The 20,282-nt window shown below is 37.6% G+C and overlaps 1 protein-coding gene across 5 annotated transcripts in view; it reads left to right on the top strand.

The window, feature by feature from the left end:
• The window catches only part of Csrnp3 (cysteine and serine rich nuclear protein 3), a 204,038-nt gene extending 184,285 nt beyond the window's left edge, over positions 1-19,753 (top strand). For all 5 annotated transcript variants that reach the window (XM_070021771.1, XM_070021780.1, XM_070021763.1 and 2 more), the window contains 2 exons: positions 6,613-6,909; positions 9,623-19,753. In XM_070021771.1, the coding sequence (XP_069877872.1) occupies positions 6,613-6,909; positions 9,623-10,681 (1,356 nt within the window). In that variant the 3' untranslated portion in view covers positions 10,682-19,753. The remainder of the gene's footprint in view (positions 1-6,612; positions 6,910-9,622) is intronic.
• The last annotated feature ends 529 nt before the right edge of the window (positions 19,754-20,282 follow it).

Genomic DNA, 20,282 nt, shown 5'->3' with positions numbered 1-20,282 from the left:
ACAGAGGGAATGCTGTCCACTTTGTTTCAGGTTTTGTGCTTATGGACCAAGAAAGAGAGTAATCTCATTTGAATCTTATCTTTGAAATTATTTATAGGTTAATGAATACATTGTGCTTTATCCTGTGTGAAATATTTGAAATTAATACTGCATATGAGTAATGCCTTGTACATCCATTGTGTGCCTACCTGCTGGCCATCTTTGGATTTAAGTTTCTATATAGAAGTCTTCTTTTTCACTCTCCTGCCAGCAACAGATGTAGATGCCTCTCCTGCATGTTCACAAATGCTTTGCGTTCACCTAAACTAGGAAATCTTCATGAGATGGGTTAAAATGTCTGGATTCCTTGTATCTCTAGACCAGTCCATTGGGATTAAGTCCTTTGTTTTAATATACTAATATACCAAGTAACTAATGCAAAACAAGAATAGGAGATTCTAATTTTAAAAGTATAATTATTATAAATAATCAATATTCACCTGAGCTGTAATGTAAAATACCTATGGTCAAGTATCTTGGTGCCTTCCCTCACAACTTGTGATCTTAGGCAAGATATTGAATATACCTCTGCCCCAGTTTTCTCAACAATTAAAAGGATATGATAATAACTTCCTCAAGAGATTTTTGTGTTGTTAAATGAGCTAATGTAGGCTAAGTGCTTAAAACAGTTCCTGGCATGCAGACACAAAGACTGTTACTAATATTATTGTGTCATACTTGATTCTACCACATCCTTTTGCCTTAGTCTTCAGTTTTTCTTTCTTTTGTATGTAAACAAGCAAAGAAAAACAGGTTACAAAGGCTAGGGTTGACTGATAGTTCCCTTTAATCATATTATATGTATATGTGGTGATGGGGATTGAATATAGAAATGTAGAATATTAAGTACACAAGTGCCCTTTTACTGAGCTTCAGACCAAACCTTTGCTTTTTATTTTGTTTTGTTTAAATATTATTTTGTTTCATTATGAGACTGTCTCCCCATGTAACTTAGATCAGCATTGAACTTACTATGTAACTCAGAATGGCCTTGAACTTTCAACCCTCTGATCCTATGAATTCTAATTCCCAGTGCTGGAATTAGAAGCATGTGCAACTACATGCCTTTAAACCATTAAAGGGCTTTATGCCATTACAGACTCTTTTGAAGTTTTTTATAGAGGTGCCATTATATTATGTGTGCTTGTGTGTGTATGTGTATGAAGATATATATACATATATATGTGTTTGTGTATATATATATATATATATATATATATAGAGAGAGAGAGAGAGAGAGAGAGAGAGAGAGAGAACACACATTTATATATACTCATCAGTGCAAACAATGAGAAATGGTCCAATTCCTTCATGAACATGTGCATCAAAAAAGTATTGTGAACCTTTGAAAGTACTGTTTTCTGTCTGTCTTTCTTTCTTTCTTTCTTTCTTTCTTTCTTTCTTTCTTTCTTTCTTTCTTTCTTTCTTTCTTTCTTTTCTTTTCTTTTCTTTTCTTTTCTTTTCTTTTTTTTTTTCTTTTCTTTTCCCAGTAGTAGGGCTCGAATTCAGGGCCTGGGCACTGTCCATGAGCTTCTTTTGCTCAAGGCTAGCACTCAACTTGAGCCACAGGACCACTTCTGGCTTTCTCTGTTTATGTGGTACTGAGGAATTGAGCCCAGGGCTTCATGTACGGTAGGCAAGCACTCTGCCACTCAGCCACATTCGCAACCTTCTGATTATGTTATTTTCTAAACAAATTTTTAGACACTTTATGTTTAATTCCATGCTAGGGTACCAGCATTTTATCAAATATCATAGGAACCTTATAATCTAGCTAGGAGATGTAGAGAATATATGTTGAAATAGGAGTTAGGGAATTAGGCTCTGTAAGTGTGTCTTAGAGAGATTATGTTGAAAAATTTCATCAATGATTCCATTTTCAGATAGGAAAAGACATTCAAAGGTAACACTCATATCAAGAGGGAATAAAATATTGTATAAAATGGATAGTCTTTTGAATAAAGACACTCATAGAGCAAAGAATCCTGCAGTGTGCGGGGCTACCCAGGCTCATCAAAGACATCTTTTGATTTCATTGCACTGGGTACTGAAATAATAATGGATATCAGTTGATGAACAAGAATAGAACACTCTTCAAGGCACCTGTGGCTTACACCTGTTTTTTAAATTACTCAGGAGATCTGAGGTCTGGATCTGGTTTGAAGCCGGCCTGGGCAGCAAAGTCTTACTTCTGCAAAGCTCCAGAAGGGAAACCACAGCTTATGTGGTAGGGCACCAGCTTTGAACAAAAAGCTAAGGAACAGTACACAGGCCCCAAGTTAAGCCCTGGTACCAGCACATGCGCACGCATGCACGCACGCGCGCGCACACACACACACACACACACACACACACACACACAAACACACACACACACACAAAGACTAGAGCATCAGTGACTTCTCTCATGTTGCAATTGTCTTGAAAACTTTTTTTTGGTGTGGGTGTCCAGTCATGGGGCCTGAACTCTGGGCCTGGGCGCTGTCCCTCAGCTCTTCAGCTCAAGGCTAGCTCTCTACCACTTGAGCCACAGTGCCACTTCTGGCTTTTTTCTTTTTGCTTATGTGGTGCTGAGGAATCATACCCAAGCGCTCTACCACTGAGCCACCTTCCCAGCCCTTGAAAACATTTAAACTCAGTAGTTTGGGCGTGGGTTTTAAGGGAGAGTATGAGCATATAGAGCACAGGAGAGTACATGTCTCAAAACCAGCATACCAGCCATAGCTGAGAGAAGGGAAAGGTGGTCCGGTTGGCCAAGCTGAGCTAGAATATGCCACTTGCTATAGAATTGATGTGAAAGAGTTGAGGACAGACCCTTGCTAGGTGACGTCTACGTTAACGTCAGCTTTTGACAGCCTAGCTTATGATTTCTGTAGGTTTCAAAACAAGAGTGGAAACAGTACATAACTGTGTGTGAGAGAGGAATTTAGATTCTTAATAGAAATCTATTATAATTTAAATACATGAACATAAGTGATGTAGATTTTATTCCTATGGGCATTTTCATTTGTGGTAAACCAAATTAGTAGTTAATATGAAGTCATTTCTTTCTTAAATTGTAGGTGACAATTTTTTTTTAAATTTATTGTGAAAATACCATACAGACGGGTTACAATTACATGAGCAAGGTAATGAGTACATTTCTCTTTATATTATTGTGAAAATATCGTACAGAAGGGTTACAATTACATGGGCAAGGTAATGAGTACATTTCATATCGAGCATTGTTGCCTCCTCCTTTGCTTCCCCTTCCCACCTCTTCCCCTCTCCCTTCCCCACCCCGTGTCTCCCCCTTCCCCCCTACCCAAGGTTGTAAAGTTCATTTCTCAACATGATGTCTTATACATCTCATTGTTGCAATGGCTCCACCTGTATCCCTATCTAAACAATTTGTTTTTTCTCTTCCCCTCCACAAATTTTCCAACATCAAATACAGTGAAAACAGGGGTTATACCATTCGGTGACAGTTTTTTATGTTACTCTTTCCTTCCTTCCTTCCTTCCATCCTTCCTTCTTTCTTTCCCTTCCTTCCTTCCTTCCTTCCTTCCTTTCTTTTCTTTCTGTTTCTTTCTCTCTTTCTCTTTTTCTCTCTGTTTTTCTTTCTTTTTTCTTTCTTTTCTCTTTTTCTTTCTCTCTTTCTGTTTCCTTCCTTCCTTCCTTTCTTCCTTCCTTTCTTCCTTCCTTCCTTCCTTTCTTCCTTTCTTTCTTCCTTTCTTTCTTTCTTTCTTTCTTTCTTTCTTTCTTTCTTTCTTTCTTTCTTTTTCTTTCTTTCCCTTCTTTCCTTTCTTTGTCTCTCTTTTTGTAGGTGTGCTGGTCAAGGGGTTTGAACTTAGACTCTTATACTCTTGTTTGGCTTTTTTGCTCAAGGCTAGTACTGTGCCACTTAAGCTAAACTTCCACTTCTAAATTTTTGCTGGTTAACTGGAAATAAAAGTCTCAAAGACTTTCCTGCTTGGGCTGGCATTGAACTGTCATCCTTAGATCTCAGCCTTCTTGGTGCCTGATTCTGCCCTAAAATTTTTGATACAATTATCTCACATCTTTGCTGAAATCTCTTTGCATTCATTTTTAGATTCCATGTATTGTTTCAATAACAATATTTTAAAAGTTCTAGCCCTGTTGACAGAAATCAAAGGTTTTGCTTTTGTAGTACTACTAATTGTACAAAAACATAAACATTCATAGAATATGGAAGTAGGAAGAAAGTACTAAAATAAATCATACTAATCAAATTCCTTCTGTCTTCATGTGCCACAGAGTCAGATGCTTGCTGAAATTTACATAAGCAAGCGAAGAACTAATTTAAATAAATCTGAGTGCCTAAGAGTGAAAAGATGGGAAAGAGAACTCTTGCTTATCCACACAGCTTTACTTGTTACAGAGACTGAGTATATTAGGTAATTATACACTTACATCCCTTAGAAAATCAAATCTTTGCAGATAGAAATGTGCTGCTTAGTAGGAAAGTAGGAATTATCAAAAGTTATAACAACATAAAATCAAGATTTTAGTAGTGGAATGTATATATAAAGAAATATACCATGGAGCTCCAGTGGCGCGATCGGTTAGTGTGCGGTACTTATAAGAAATATACCAAAAGAAATACTACTCACACCTGTAATTCTAGCTGCTTGAGTTCAAAGCCACCCTGAGCAGGTAAGCTTTTGAAAGCCCTTCTCAATTTATTCCTGGGCTCAGTGGCACATGCCTGTCTTCCTAAGCTACATAAGAGACTGTGTTTGAAAGGAGTGTGGTACCAAGCCAGACCTGGCAGAGAAGTCTGAAAGATTTCATCTCCATGGAGGGAATTTGAACTTGGCAGTATATGCCTCTGATCTCATTAACTGTGAACCCTAATGTAAGTGCATCACAGATCAGGAGTGCATCTGGCAGGCAAAATGTGATCTATCTAATTAACCAATGATGTACATACAAGAATAGAGGTATGGTTCAGTAATTTTGTACCAGCTTAGCAGGTTCTGAGTTCAAACCCAATATCAGCAATAACAGTAATAGAAGAAATGACAAAGGACTAGATAAAAAGGAGCAAGCCAAGAAACAAAGAGAGGAATGTCTGTCTTTGTAAGGCCATAGATTTAAGCTCTAAAATTCTGAAATACTAACAAATGTAGTTAAGTGATTTTTGACAGTACATCTCAAGACCCTTTGTAATGTGTTTTTACCATGTACTTACTCCTGTGTTGTTTCTACTAAAGGAAACAGTTTAATCTTGTTTGTTCTTTAATATACTCAAGTGTAATATTCTTATTGAAATGTTGGATTTTTTCCCCTATGATGATAAGTGAACGATGTCTGAAGTCAATAGAGTATTTTAACTGTTTATTGAAGATCACTTATTGAAGATCAATAAACAGTTGTGTTTATTAGTTATTAAGATTACCAAACAATAGTAACCATTGTAACTGATGAAGAATAGGAATTAACACATTGAAATAATAGCTTTTTTATTTAAAACTTTCATGATTTATTTCCTATGTAATTGCTGCATTTCTGTACTTCTCCTCAGGAAAAAATATCTTGCTCATATAGAAAATAATCTCTTTCTAGATGGTTTTGTATGAAGGAAACAAGATGTGGTGGTAAGAATAAGAAAGAAATACTGATTCAGGGCTTAGTGATAGATGAGATTAATTTAGAGAAGAATATAAAGAGAAGCCAGATAGTCACAGTATGTGAGAAACGGTTGTCTTCATGAGCTATTGTACGGAAGAAGGTCTGGCTTTGGGCTAAGGTAAGCATGAACCCCTTTGAGGACCAGGTTTATTGTTTCGTTGTAGGTTGCACAACATGAGCCAGCACTGCCCTCAGTCCTTGTCTTCCTAGGAGCACATCGTCCTGACTGATTGCTTCATATCAAGCTTCATTCTTGGAATGTTCTGTGGGATAATCATGTTTGTAATCCCAATAGCACAGTGCAACATAACTATTTCCTGTGTGCATGTTTTTTTTTTTTTCCTGGAACCTGAAAGACAGACTTATTACTTCAAGGACATTGTGTTTGCCGAATGAGGGGTTAACAGCTGCCACTAAAATACCATTCTCACCAGAACACCTTTATTCTAACATCAGAAATGCCCATCATGAACTGAGTTTAAACAGAGCTTTCAGTGATGGATGCCTGGCATCTTTGGTAAATGAGTAAATACTCATTTGATTGTCCCGAGCTCAAACTGTAAGTACTGACATTAGGAGCTTAGGAGTTCTAATTAGCAGTCTTCTGTAAACAGTACATTAAAAAATGTTCTGTCTTCTTTAAGAAGTCGTACAAAGGGATTTCAATTCAATGTGTCAATTTTTGAACATGATGTAACTTTTTAAGTCACCCTCCCATTGTTTTCTGAACAAGTAAGAATTTAAAAGCCTATCATTCTGATGCCTTTGTTTTATTTGTGACTTCTAAATATAAAATAAGAAAAGAAATGAATGAACTCACAAGCATATACTGGCTATGGAACATGATGATGTGTACTGGCCTATTCTCACTTATGGCTGAAATGGGAATTTTGCACCCAGCCCATGTGATGTCTCTGATTTACTGCCTTGTGTTTCTAGATGACTAAGAATGGCACGGTAGAATCTGAAGAGGCCAGCACTCTTACAGTAGATGACATTTCTGATGATGATATTGATTTAGACAACACAGAAGTAGATGAATACTTCTTCCTACAACCTCTGCCGACAAAAAAGCGAAGAGCTCTGCTGCGGGCTTCTGGAGTGAAGAAGATCGACGTTGAAGAAAAGCACGAGCTGAGGGCTATCCGTCTATCACGAGAGGACTGTGGCTGTGACTGCAGAGTGTTCTGTGATCCAGAAACCTGCACCTGTAGCCTTGCGGGCATTAAGTGTCAGGTAAGGATCCTGCACTGCAGTATATCATGCCCTGAGATTTTCATGATGCATGTAATGGGTGGAGAAGAAAACTTTGTCACAAGGGGGAAAGAAATGCTAACTCAAGAACATTCACAAAATTTTTATGTATGGGAGACAAACTTTGAAAGGAAACCCAAACTACAGCTAACTGAGTTGAAATTGTTTCCTCTTGGAAATAATTTGTTAAACCAGATTATTTTAGCTTTTCTCAAAATACTCAAGGAGGGAGAACATGGCTTTCCTAACATTTATATTTGTATTTTCTGATTCATCAACAAGGTGTGATGATTGGTTAGAGGCAAAATGGACTCAGGGGAAAATGATTAGACCTAAACTCATGAGGCTTAATGGATCATTAGGGGCAGAATGGACTAGGGGAGAAGTTACTAAATCTAGACCTAAAAAAATTAAATTGTGCTCTTGTGTTTGGTATTTCCCAGTTGATAGAAATGGGCAAACAGGTAAACCTCCTGAGCTCAGTTTCTTTATCTCTAAAATATATAGGCTAGATGAGGCCAGTGTTTGACAAACTATCTAGTCACAGACTAAATCTAACTGACCATGTTTTTAATACACAAAGATTTATTGGGGTTTTGCCATTTTGTCTGTCTGTTGCTTGCTTGCTAATTTTCCTCATGTCTGGGACTGCTTTCATACTTCTGCAGCACAGTTTAGTAGTATCACAGGGACCATATGGCCCTGAAAGCCTAAAGTATCTATTTTTTACCCTTTTGAGAGAGGTAATAGGGATGCATAGATCCACAGTTTACTATAGCCATTACTCCTGCTGCTAAGAGTTCCTTAGCATGTAGAGTGCCATCTTACTTTGTGTCTGTCTGATTGTGCCAGCCAAGATTGCGTAGAGGAATGTAGGAGAAGAAAATCATGGAAAGAGAATTCTTATAACTTGAGAATAATCTGATTAACAGAAAAACTGTTTCACTCCAATGAAGAACTTAAATTTTGAGCTTATTGACAAATGTTGGAAGTTATCCCCTACCATTCTTATCTGGCTGATTATATGTTTTAAAACTTAAAGGTTAGCTGGACACTGGTAGCTCATGTCTGTGACCCTAGCTACTCAAGAGGATGAGACCTGAGGATTATGGTTTGACATCAGCTCAGACAGGAAAATCCATGAGACTCTTAACTTCAACTAACCACCAAAAGGCCAGAAGTAGAAGTTTGGCTCAAAAATAATAGCCTTGAGCAAAAAAGCTCAAGGATATTGCCCAAACCCTGAGTTCAAGCTCCAAGACTCTTCCACCCCCCCACCACCAAAAAAAAAAAAAAAAACCCAAACCACCACCAACAACAACAACAATAAAATAAAATACACCTTAAAGGTTAAACTGATTAAAAGAAAGAAGTTTATCAATCTTTGGACAAAATGAATCTCTGGTTACTATCTACAGCTACTCTTAGTGTATGCAGACACAGGTTTTTCAATGAAGAGAGCCACTAAAGCAGTTAAAAAAGGAGTTCAGATCTCATCAGCTGAACAGTTGCCCAGGTATATAAGATTGCAGAAAACAGATATATGAGTAACATTAACTGCTATAGATATTGGCTCTGACATCTGCCGTGTGTGTGTGTGTGTGTGTGTGTGTGTGTGTGTGTGTGTGTGTGTGTGTGTGTGTGTGTGTGTGTGTGTGTGTGTGTGTGTGTGTGTGTGTGTGTGTGTGACTGTAGGCAAAGCCTAGAGACTAAACATACTAGGCAAGTACCCCCTGGTTGAACTAAAACAGAAGGCAAGTTGTCCAGGGAAGTTTGACCCTGAGTTTGTGATTCTCTGCCACAGTCACCTTGTTTTTGTTAAGATCACAGTAATGAGACTGGGAAGGTGGCTCAGTGGTAGAGTGCTTGCCTTGCATGCATGAGGCCCTGCGTTCAATTTCTCAGTACCACATAAGCAGAAAAAGCTGGAAGTGGAGCTGTGGCTCAAGTGGTAGAGTGTTAGCCTTGAGGTGAAGAGCTGAGGGACAGTGTCTAGGCCCAGAGTTCAGGTCCCACGACCAACCAAAAAAAAAAAAAGAAAATCACAGTAACTTCATGAGAATCACCCTTCTCTAAAGTCCAGGAAGTTCCCTGTCCTTGGAAAAATTGGAAGCAGGATTTAATTTCTTTATTGCTTGCATTCTGGTCTGCCTACAGGCAGGTCTGCAGAGTCTAAGCCATTGACAAATATCTTAAGAATATTTATAGGTTGCTCAGAATTATACTTACCCAGCTAAGTGAAGAGGTCAGTTCAATGACACTTGTTGAATATACTTCAGGTCAAAAGACCAATCACTAATAATTCTTTAGTTTCAATTAAAAATATATCCGATTCTCTCAAGAAGTTTATATGCCAATGGAGGAAGGAGGGAAGGCAGAGATCCAAGGCTTAAACATGAAAGTGGTATCACAAAGGTGAATGAAATTGATGCAAGCACTGGAGGAGGTCAATTAAATAAAAATATGCACTGGCACTTAAAAATCCCTTAAAAAGTACTGATTTAAAAATGAGTTAACTCTCATGACTCAAGTCTTTATTTCCCCTTTCCTTTCCATTTGCAGTTGGACTGTCATTTGCTCTGACATGAGTGGACTTGAGTTGGATAACTTAATTCAAAAGGGTGGTTGAGAGGTATTAGATTTGTATGTGGGTTATAGTAGATCCCTAGTACTAATCTGTGTTCTTCCTTCCAAGGTGGATCGTATGTCTTTTCCATGTGGCTGCACTAAAGAAGGATGTAGTAACACAGCAGGTAGAATTGAATTTAATCCTATCCGTGTCCGGACTCATTTTTTGCACACCATAATGAAACTTGAACTGGAGAAAAACCGAGAGCAGCAAATATCCACACTGAATGGCTGCCACGGTGAGTTAAGTGCTCACAGCAGTGCCATGGGCCCTGTTGCCCATTCTGTAGACTATGCCATTGCAGACAATTTTGAGATTGAGACTGAACCTCAGGCTGCAGTGCTGCACCTGCAGTCAGCTGAGGAATTAGATTGCCAAGGAGAGGAAGAGGAGGAAGAGGAGGAGGATGGAAGCAGCTTTTGCAGTGGAGTCACCGATTCCAGCACACAGAGCCTGGCCCCTAGTGAATCAGAGGAGGAGGAAGAAGAGGAAGAAGAAGAGGAGGAGGAGGAAGAGGAGGATGAAGAGGACAAAAGAGACAGCTTTGTGGAAGGTTTGGGCACCCATGCTGAAGTTGTCCCTCTCCCTTCAGTCCTTTGTTACTCTGATGGCACTGCTGTTCATGAAAGCCACACAAAAAATGCTTCTTTTTATGCCAACTCTTCAACTCTGTATTACCAAATAGATAACCACATTCCAGGAACTCCTAGCCAGATCTCTGAGAACTATTCTGAAAGAGACACTGTAAAAAATGGTACCCTTTCGTTGGTGCCTTATACCATGACCCCAGAGCAATTTGTTGACTATGCCCGACAAGCAGAAGAGGCCTATAATGCTTCCCACTACCCAGCTGCCAATCCCTCTGTAATCGTTTGCTGCTCCTCTTCTGAAAATGAAAACGGGGTGCCCTGCAATAGCTTGTATCCTGAGCACAGGTCTAATCATCCGCAAGTAGAATTTCACTCATACTTGAAAGGCCCTTCCCAGGAAGCATTTGTCTCCACATTGAATGGTGACAGTCATATTTCAGAGCATCCTGCTGAAAATTCTTTGAGCCTTGCAGAAAAGAGCAGATTGCATGAAGAGTGCATCAAATCACCCGTGGTGGAAACTGTTCCTGTCTAGTTGCTTAATTTATTCTATTACAGGACCAGCTCCTCTCCTATTTAAGGCACTGTATTTAATTGGATCTCCTAGGCTCATTGTTATTTAAACCGAAGACTAAGAAAACTCAGACTGTGATTAATCTTCCAGACATTTTCTTTTCTCCTTTCTAGCTTCCTAAGTATGGCATTGCACAAATACAGTTGGTATGGGGATTTTAAAAGATTTCAGACTGTTTTGATAGAATATGCTACATTTTAGAAATGCATATCTCACAGTTGCCTACCTGTCAAACTGTGTGAAACCTGCCAAACTGTGCAGATCAGAGCTCCAAGTTTTGGAATAACGGGCCTGTGCAAGATTGTTAACTAAAACTAGAAAAATAATAAGATTTTAAAGTCTTAATTTTCGATATATCTGAAGATGAAGGTGACTTTTTCCATGTAAAAGTAATTATTGTCAAAACATGATTTACTTGTCTCATGTGTATTTTATTTATGGTAGTTTAGGAGTCATGTTTCGTTGCAAATGAGCAGCAGCACGTTCCTGCAAGCTGAAGATACAAACATAGCTAGCACCACAGAGCATGCCCACATGGACTGCATTGGGAATCCACTCCCGTTTTTATGAACATGACTGGACATATTTGCAAATACTTTCTTAAGGATGAAAAAGGCCTATTTTTGCTATTTTGGACACATAAATGAGTCTATATGTGCAGGTCTTTACACAGTTTTCTCTCAAGTTAAGACTTAGGACAATCCTCGGGAGGGCCCAGTTTGCTGCCTTCCCTCAGCTGTCTCCCAGACGAAGGTAGAAGGAATTGCCTTTCTTTTTCTTTTCTTTTCTTGTTTTTTTTTCAATTTTTTGAAAGAAACAAACAAACAACAGTGTCATCTTGGTTCTTAGCTTGGACAGCACCTTTAAACTCTACCCCCTACATCAAAATGCACTTTAGTGCCCCTTCACAGTATCTTGTGTGGAGTGGGGACTGAGAATTCTTTGAAGTAAAAAAAAAAAAAAAGTTCTGTAACTATTTTAAGGTTCAAGCAATTTTTGTTTTAAAAAACATCAAGGAATCATCCTATGATGCTTCTGAAACAAAACAAAACAAAAATGATATTCTCTCTCACCATCCTGAGGACCTAACTCAGTAAACTCAGAGAAGGCTGAGGAGACATAGAAGACCACTATCTCAGCAGCCAGCCCGTTCTACAGCGTGATCAACCATCCTTTCAAAAAGCATACAATGATTGCCACTTCATGACTAGCTGATTGAAGGGAGGGCCTTTACCCAAATACTCAACTAGGCCTTACTTTTCTGAAGCAGTTTGATTCATCTTGCCTGGGACAATTAGCAAAGCAGTCCAGAGTGCATTGCAGCCACTCGAATTACCTCACATGCACTCCCTGCCTATAGATTACCTGCACTTGCTTCATCTGAGGACTTTTAGAAACCTCTTTTCCTGTAAATTAATTTAGGTGACTATATAGCTTGTTTTATCTTTTTTCTCCCTCTCCATGCAGTATATTTATGCTAAATATGTTTCACCTTTTTGACCTGTATTGTTTTATCATTTCACATTGTAAGATTTATTCAACATATGAACATGCCTTGTTACTCACTGACAATATTACCACTTTTTTAAAATGTCTTTTAGGTGTGGGTATTTGTAGATCTCAATTCCTTAAAAATACTATTTTATTTCATTGAACCTAAGAATGTTTGATCGGAAAAAAAAAGTCCTCCAATGGAAAAGTGTCTACTAAAATTTGATGTGGGGGAAATCTGTTTACTTGGCTTCTTCTGTGTAGTTGGTTCCTGACCCTTCTAGACCCAACTCAGGGCCAAATTTACAGCCATTAAAAGAGCAACATTAAAAGTCTGGGGTTTATCATGATAGAGGTTGCTATGATGAGGGCAGAAATGTTCCTTCTCAATGATCTAACCAGCTCTAATCTGATGGGAGCTTGCTCAATTCTCAGTACTATGTTCTTATTTATCTGCAAAAATGCAGACATTAAGGCTTACTCTCCAATTTTTCCCTCTGACAATGCAACCTACAAGAACACAGTTGCAAAGAGAAAATGATTAAGAGTCTACTGTTCATTCAAGCATATGAAAGAATTGTGTGTGATAGGTGCTGGACCATTACATTCTCTGGAAGAATTTATATGTAAGGCACTCTTGGGCATGTAAGACATTCTTGGAACACAGTGCAGGGGAAGTGGGGAGGAGCCAGCTCTGGCTGTGCCACAGTTGAAGGGTAGAATGACAGCCCAGTTTCTGAATGGACAGATGTTTCCATTTTAGTTTAGCTTGATCTTCACGAGATTGTTTGAAGGCCCCATCTTCTTTGTTTGGCTAGGCTGCTATTTTGTAACCTTTTTTGGAGGGGAGGGGGATTAGAGAGCTTTTTCCATCTCCTAAATAGGGTAGACTAGGGTAGAATGTCACTCCCCTACTAAGAAGAATTCGTTTTCTAAATATCCCAAATTTTTATAGAACTGATATGTAAATCACATACACAGATTCCTATTGAAAAATACATACACTGTTCCTAAGTCACACACATTCATGGACTGCAAGAATAACACACACAGAGAATAACAGTTTTAGGTAATAACCAGTAACAAGTACTTCCAGTTTTCCTATTCTAGAATCTGGTTGGGTTTTGTGATCTAAAACTGTGGTTTGAAAAAAGGTAATTTTTTTAAAGTAATCGTTTGAATATATAGGGTAAAGTTGCAAATAACATTGATGGAAGCATTTCCTTGTTACTTCCTTTCCCATGAAAACTGAGAGAGCACAGTGTTCCATCTGAACTTTTTACCCATTCGAAAAGCTTTTATATTCAACAAAAACTGCCCGCTAGCCCGGAGAATGCTACAATTATTCTTAGCTTTGAAAGGGGGAGATTAAGTTAGAGACAGATAGTTGGATACTTAAGATCCTTGTTCCAATACAGTGATGTGACCTACAGCTGTTGTGTTACCCCATAAAATAGCTAATCAAATTTAAGTCTTTGAATACACAGCTTTTTATTCATTTAGTCAATTGCTCCAAACTCTGTTGTTTTAGCACAAGCCATACACCATTAGAGATTAATTCCCTGTTATAATCGTAGCGGATCGATTTGCTAGCCAAATGGCAAGAACAGCTTGCATGTCCTATGTCCTTGATTTCCTTTTCTTTGAGAAAGGCATCAAGGAGAGTTTTACTTAAGATTGTCTCCATGTTTTGGTTATCAATTATTAAGAGATAGGTAAAATTCATTTCTCTCATGCTGTTTGATGGGTGGGATGATACAGTTTCTTTTTAAAGGCCACTGTGCCAGTCACATATAAAATACGAAGCTAACATTTCTTCTAGTCATAAAATATTTATAATTATAATGGCACAGCAATAGTCTCCACAACATATTACAAGTTTTAGAAACTTGAGTCACACATGAATCAAAAAGCAAGAGATTATGTGAAGTGATTATGTTCTCTGAAATTACCTATGCCTAACAGATGGTTTCTAGAAAACTTCTGTGTTAGTTGCATCAAGGAAGAAAATATCTCAATTTATTTCCTGTAAATTGGTGTGTCATATCACTGGTTTTTAATTTTCGATATGGTTGTACAATATCAACTTTCATTTAGTGGTAATATTCAAAATTCATTATGCATGCTTCTTAACAACAATTATTCAACAATTATCCTGGGTAGTTAAAAAAAAAAAACAGGAGGAGAAAATTTAGAGTCAAGGAGATGATGAGGAGGAGGGGTGGCATGAAATGAGCCATTCCCAACTGTTTTATAGATATTATTTTACAATGTGTCATATTAGAACAGTGGTCATTGATTCTTAATTATGTCAAACTGGAATGCAAAAGATTGTTTCATTTTTCCTAAATGAAGGGAACTCTGTGGGTTTTCCCTCTCTGAAAGTCATGAATTAAATCTAAATGCTGCTAGGGCTGAATTAAGGGGGAAAAAATTCAGCTAGTTGCTGCTTGAGTGTGGAAGTACTGATGCCAAATCTACACCAGACAGCTCCTCTCCAAAGTGACCGAGGCCTTCGCTCAGGAGCAGCACGGCAGGAAACTCTCAGGAGACTAGAAAGAACCCTGTGGGACACCAGCACTCTTACTTGTATTTGTAAACAGTTTATTCAATTAAATAAGCCTGTTCAAAGGTGCAGAGATACTGCCCGGAAACAGGCACAAAGGTTATTAGACGCCCCTCACTTTTAGCTGGAGTTACAAAACATCAAAAGAGAAAGTAGAAAATTGATATACTCTGAAATCAGCAGCAGACTTTTTTTTTTTTAAGAAGACCTTCTATTTCTGGAAATGTAACTTAATGTTTCTTCTTACTATGGCCTCTGTTCCTGATTCTCAGGAATAGTTGACAGAGCCATTGTAGTCATTGTGTAAAACTCCAAACTTGAATGCGAAGCCTCCCTTTCAGAGGCAAAATCTACTGTTGGCTTGTTAACACCAACATAAAAAGTTTCAATAGTGATCCCTCTTCACTCCTAGTTCTAATACACTTGCAATTTCCATGGAATACTTTTTCTGAGATCAGCCAACTTGTCCTATAGTAACACATGTCACAGTTTTGCAAACAGCAGAGCCCACCTGATTGGTGTAACATTGAAGAATTTAATTGACTTAATTAACTGAAGAGTAGCAATTTAAAAAGTCACTAGAAGCCAGAAGCCAGTGGCTCAACATCTGTAATCCTAGCTACTCAGGAAGGTTAGAGGGCCTCTAAGGGCCTCAGTTAAAGCCAACCCCAGCAGGAAAGTACCTGTGATTCTTATCTCCAAAAAACTGGAAGTAGAGCTGTGGCTCGAGTGGTAGAGCACTAACCTTAAGAAAAAGCTCACAGACAGTGCTCAGACTCTCAATTCAAGCCCCAGGATTGGCAACGCTGCCCTCCATTACAAAAAGGTCACTAGAATTACAAAATGTCAGCGTAGGGGGTTGAATAGAGTATCTGCAGTATTTACTAGGAGCTTAAGTTTCAGCAGAGCTAGGCTAGATTTTATTTTACTAGAAAGTTCACAAATGATACTCAGCCCCAAATTTAGGCCATTCCAACATGGCTATCCTCATAGCCCAGTAATGTTCACCTCTGCTGACATGCATATATATCTACTACATTTTATCATCTGTAGGTCATTTCATGCTGTAAGAAACAAAAAGAGACCTCCAGAATTCTTTAAAAAGAGAGAGAGAGAGAGAGAAGAAAGAAATTTGTATTAAGAAATACAAACACAGTTTATATTAAAAAGGACTAATGACTTGCATTATTGTCGAACTAAGGAATTTTGAGATGGAGAGCTTTGCTTTAATATTTTACTTGTCAAAGCTTGAACTCTGGGCCTGGGTACTGTCCTTGAGCTCTTCAGCTCAAGGTGAGCACTCTACCACTTGAGCCATAGTGTCACTTCTGGTTTTCTTGTGGTTAATTAGAGATAAAAGTGTCACGGACTTTCTTGACCAGGCTGTCTTTGAACCGTGATGCTCAGATCTCAGCCTCCTGTACAGCTAGTATTACAGGCGTGAGCCACCAGCACCTGGTTCAATGTGACTCTTTAAGAACAGTCACTTCTGAGTTTTATTTTAACTCCTCTGGTGGCTTTTCATCTAGACCTTAAGGTTGATTTCCTGAGCAATGCAGGTAGTTATATTTTCTTTCTTAGAAACTGAAAGCCAAAAGCTTGATATTACAGGAGTTTTACTTGTTGCTCAGTCTTGGGTTTTATGTTCTGTAAGTGGATAAGTAAAGAACAATGATGGAAAGCCGGAAAATGAGATTTGAAAGTCCCATCAACATAGAACCTGGGGTTTTAGTAAAGATGGTTTTACATCCATAGAAAGTGGAAAATAAAATAATTTTGGAGATTTGAGTCATGCTGGTAGGTAATGTTCTTTAACTTGTGATAAATATGTCACTCTACAGGGTGAGTACTTTTTATCTGCCTTGTTATATTCGCTTGGAAAACTAGAAAATCAATTTTACTGGCAATAAATCTTTCTGCATTTATTTAAACAATTCATAAATCTATATAAATTTGGAAAGGTTATTTAAACATGAAAGAAAATAAATTCATAAAATCCAAATCTGATTTCTCCTTAAGGGAAAAAAAAGCCAAAATATCTATACCAAGAAGTAAATTATTGTTTGTTTGTTTTTTTCAAATTTAGTGTTTTTCTTTTAGTGATGTATGGTACCCAAATGATATCTGGACTTGATAGAGCTTAGATTTTAGTAGTTGTGTAACTCACTCTGCACCACAATCCACTGCAAAAGTTGTCTCAGTCCTAATTTATTAGTCACTAATCCTGCCCAACAGATATCCCCAGACAATTTAATCTTTTTAGATACTCAAAATGACCAACTCCATGAGTAAAGAAAACTTTGATCTTGTTCTGTGTTCTTTACATTTTACAGTCCTAAGACTCAAAGCTCCCCAGAGGTCTTATGGCTCATCCATCTACCTCCAGGGGAGGACTGACACTCCTGCATGCCCAATGCCATAGATAGCCATCTATTTTTTCACATCTCTATGGAAAGTGGTTTCCTTGACAACCCAATCCAGCTCTTCTAGGTTTTCTCACGATAAAGAAATACCTTGGCCAAGCTTTGTGAGCTAGGCACCCGGCAACAGTTGTGGCAATTTGGGCCATTTTGCTGTGCTGCTCCGTGGAAACTGGGTTTCCCCCTGCAATGGATGATTACAACATGTGCCGATTCCACAAGTCTCCTAAGAAACCAGAGTTTTGAAAAAGGATGTAGGTACTCAGACAAGGCTCTGTGTTTGGACAAATATGGCTATGGTGCTTTTAATCTTATTTATTTTCTGATTTTTCACACCTGTGGTTATGTCTGGAAGTAATGTCCGGAAAAGTAACTGCTTCCCATCCCAAGTTTCAAACATCACTATAGTCAACTGAGTAGACCTTTAAGACATCTAATTTCCTGAGATGTTACCATAAGAAAAATGCAGGTACTTTCTATATTCTTGCTTTTAAATAAATTTCCTTCTCATTAATTCTCTTGAGCCTAAAATGTCTAAAGATTTTTCCACTCTTGGGGAAGATGTGACCAACGTGAAGCATCTGATCTGGAATAAAATGACTCCAGAGAATCACTTAGACACCCTTTGATCCTAGCCTTTGACCTCGGGTTATTTCAACAATGGCTGCTTACTTTCTCAGGGATCAGAAAAAAGTGTCCGCTTGACAAGGCCTGAAAATGAAGGAAGGAATCCCGGGGCATGGTAAATGTTTTCTGATTCAGTTACTTGACTCCAGCATTCTCTAGTGCTTTTGGAGTCTTTGCTATTTGCTTACACTTTACTCCCATTCAGAGACAGAATTAATGAGGAGTTGAGGAGCACACTTGAAACTAGGATTTCCTTTTTCCATGGGTTCTTTTCCAATCTAGGTACAGCTGCTTAACTCCCCAACTCAGCTGCTCTTGTGAAGTAACAGCCACATCCATACGGTTGCTCCCCTCAAATAGCATTAGGGAGAAATAACACTTTAAGTTTCTTTTTAAAAAATGCTGTGGAATGCTCATCATTTTTTAATGGTGAATAAAATTTGGCCAATGTTTTAATTGACTCTAGACACCTCTATGGAAATGAGTCTGAGGCGTAGTTTGTGAAACATGTTTCAAAAGTGTTTGATGTATAATAAATGCTAGACATTTGCAGTACAGAAATAGTATAAAAATTAAACCTGTAGATTACAACTCTGTTCTTAAGAACCTCAGCCTTTATTGTGTCTTAGTAAAGTTGATCTGCTTTTTTTAAAAAAATAAAAATAAAAAATAAAATTGTCGCATTTCTGGTGTACTAGCCTCTTAAGATAGAACTATTAATGCATATGTACTGGTTAATGCAGAAAATGGCACTTTGTTATTTCAATGTGTTTTCCTCAGTGTCACAGGGTATCTCAATTTGATAGGAAAGGTCATTTACATTGGTCAAAGATACATTTTTCCATTTAAAATAAATATGTGTAATTGGTTACATAGACAAATGTCACCATTTGCTGTGTCTTTATCTTGATCATAGCTTAGAAAGTGACTGTGTCTCCATTTTCCAGCTGCTATGGAAATGTGGCACATTTGGAAATTCTGGTGATCTGTAGAGAGCTGAATGTATTGGTTGATCAAATGATCCAAAGGACTTAGGTGTTATCTTTCTGTCTCTGTGGAATCATTCAGACATTAGACCTACTCCTCATACAAGCAAAGTCTTTTGAGAGCATTTGGTGGGTTTTTTTAAATCTTTTTTGTTCTATTTGTGTGATGCTGGCAAATAAAAGAAAAGAAAATAGGAACTTTAAAAACCAGAAAAGCCACTGCACTGTAAAAATATTTTTGAAATTATGATTTTTTTATCTTTAAGTTGATTTTTATGATTTTACTCAATATACTTCAATGATATACTTCAATGTACTTCAATGCATATCTAATACTATTATGTTCAATCAAATGACTTATACAAGTTGAATGGAAAGAAAATCAAACTATCATACAGTCATTTTACAGTATGATGTCATTTGTATGTCAGTTTCCAGATTGATTTCTAAGAGTTAGGACATCAAAGATGCCAAAGGGTATAGAAAATAAGCTACAATTATACTCAACAGAACTTAACCTGGACCTTAAGTTGTAATAATTTATTCATATTAGCTGTGATCCTCTGTATTTATATTTTCAATATTTATTATGAATGACATGGGAAATCCTGTATTTATTGTGGCTTTTTGTTGCAGTGTGTGTATATATCTATATATATATTACAAATAAGCATTTTTAAGTCTTCTTTAGTTTCTTTTATTAGTGGCACTTGTATTATGCTGTACTTTTTATTATATATTGTATAATATCTTGTCCCTTTGTTTGCAGCAGAGTAAACTGGTTTCTAAGTTGTATCTATTGTTGCATTTTATTTTTTTTGTGGAAATATTCGGTCTTATATCCTGAGTTGCAGTCCCTTATGCCTTCTCTCAGAGTTCACACAAGAATCCCACCCCTTCTCCTTCCCTTCCTCCCATGGAACAGATAAGACACATCCTTGAGAAATTCTGGGACAAGTCAGTTTCTGCAAAATGGCTCATATTATTCCAAAGATGTGTTAAATTTATTATGATTATTCCTTAAGTGGAGCTGCTTACAACATGTCTCAGCTTTTCCACCCCTTCATCAAATAATGATGCATAGGCAAGGCAAAAGCCAAAAGGGAACTCACTAAGTAAATTTGAGGATATTTTTACAAAGACAAATATACTTTCTTTTAAAGTTGTATCCTTGAACTCTTGCCTACTAGTATGCTTTGCTTTGCCTAAACAGAATTTGTGTGAGGTAATGATGGTAATATCTTTGCACAAAGAAATTCTCATCTATACCCATCCGCTTAAAGATGTTAGCTTAAGATTACCTAAATGTATTAACAATAGGATAAAAAGGACTTATCCCCTTTATCTCCTATTGTATGCAACAAATTTCCCTAAACAGTCCATTTTCTTAAATCTGGAGACTAGATCTATAGCGTTGAAAGCTGAAGTAATACCAATAATAGAAATAACAGTAATTATGTAGTAATCCAAAA

Source organism: Dipodomys merriami, unplaced genomic scaffold (assembly GCF_024711535.1).
Source record: "Dipodomys merriami isolate MVZ:Mamm:240054 unplaced genomic scaffold, mDipMer1.0.p SCAF_1, whole genome shotgun sequence".
In the NCBI taxonomy this organism is placed as follows: Eukaryota; Metazoa; Chordata; class Mammalia; order Rodentia; family Heteromyidae; genus Dipodomys; species Dipodomys merriami.
Note: the sequence above shows the minus strand (reverse complement) of the source record. Positions and strands in the feature narration are given on the sequence as shown.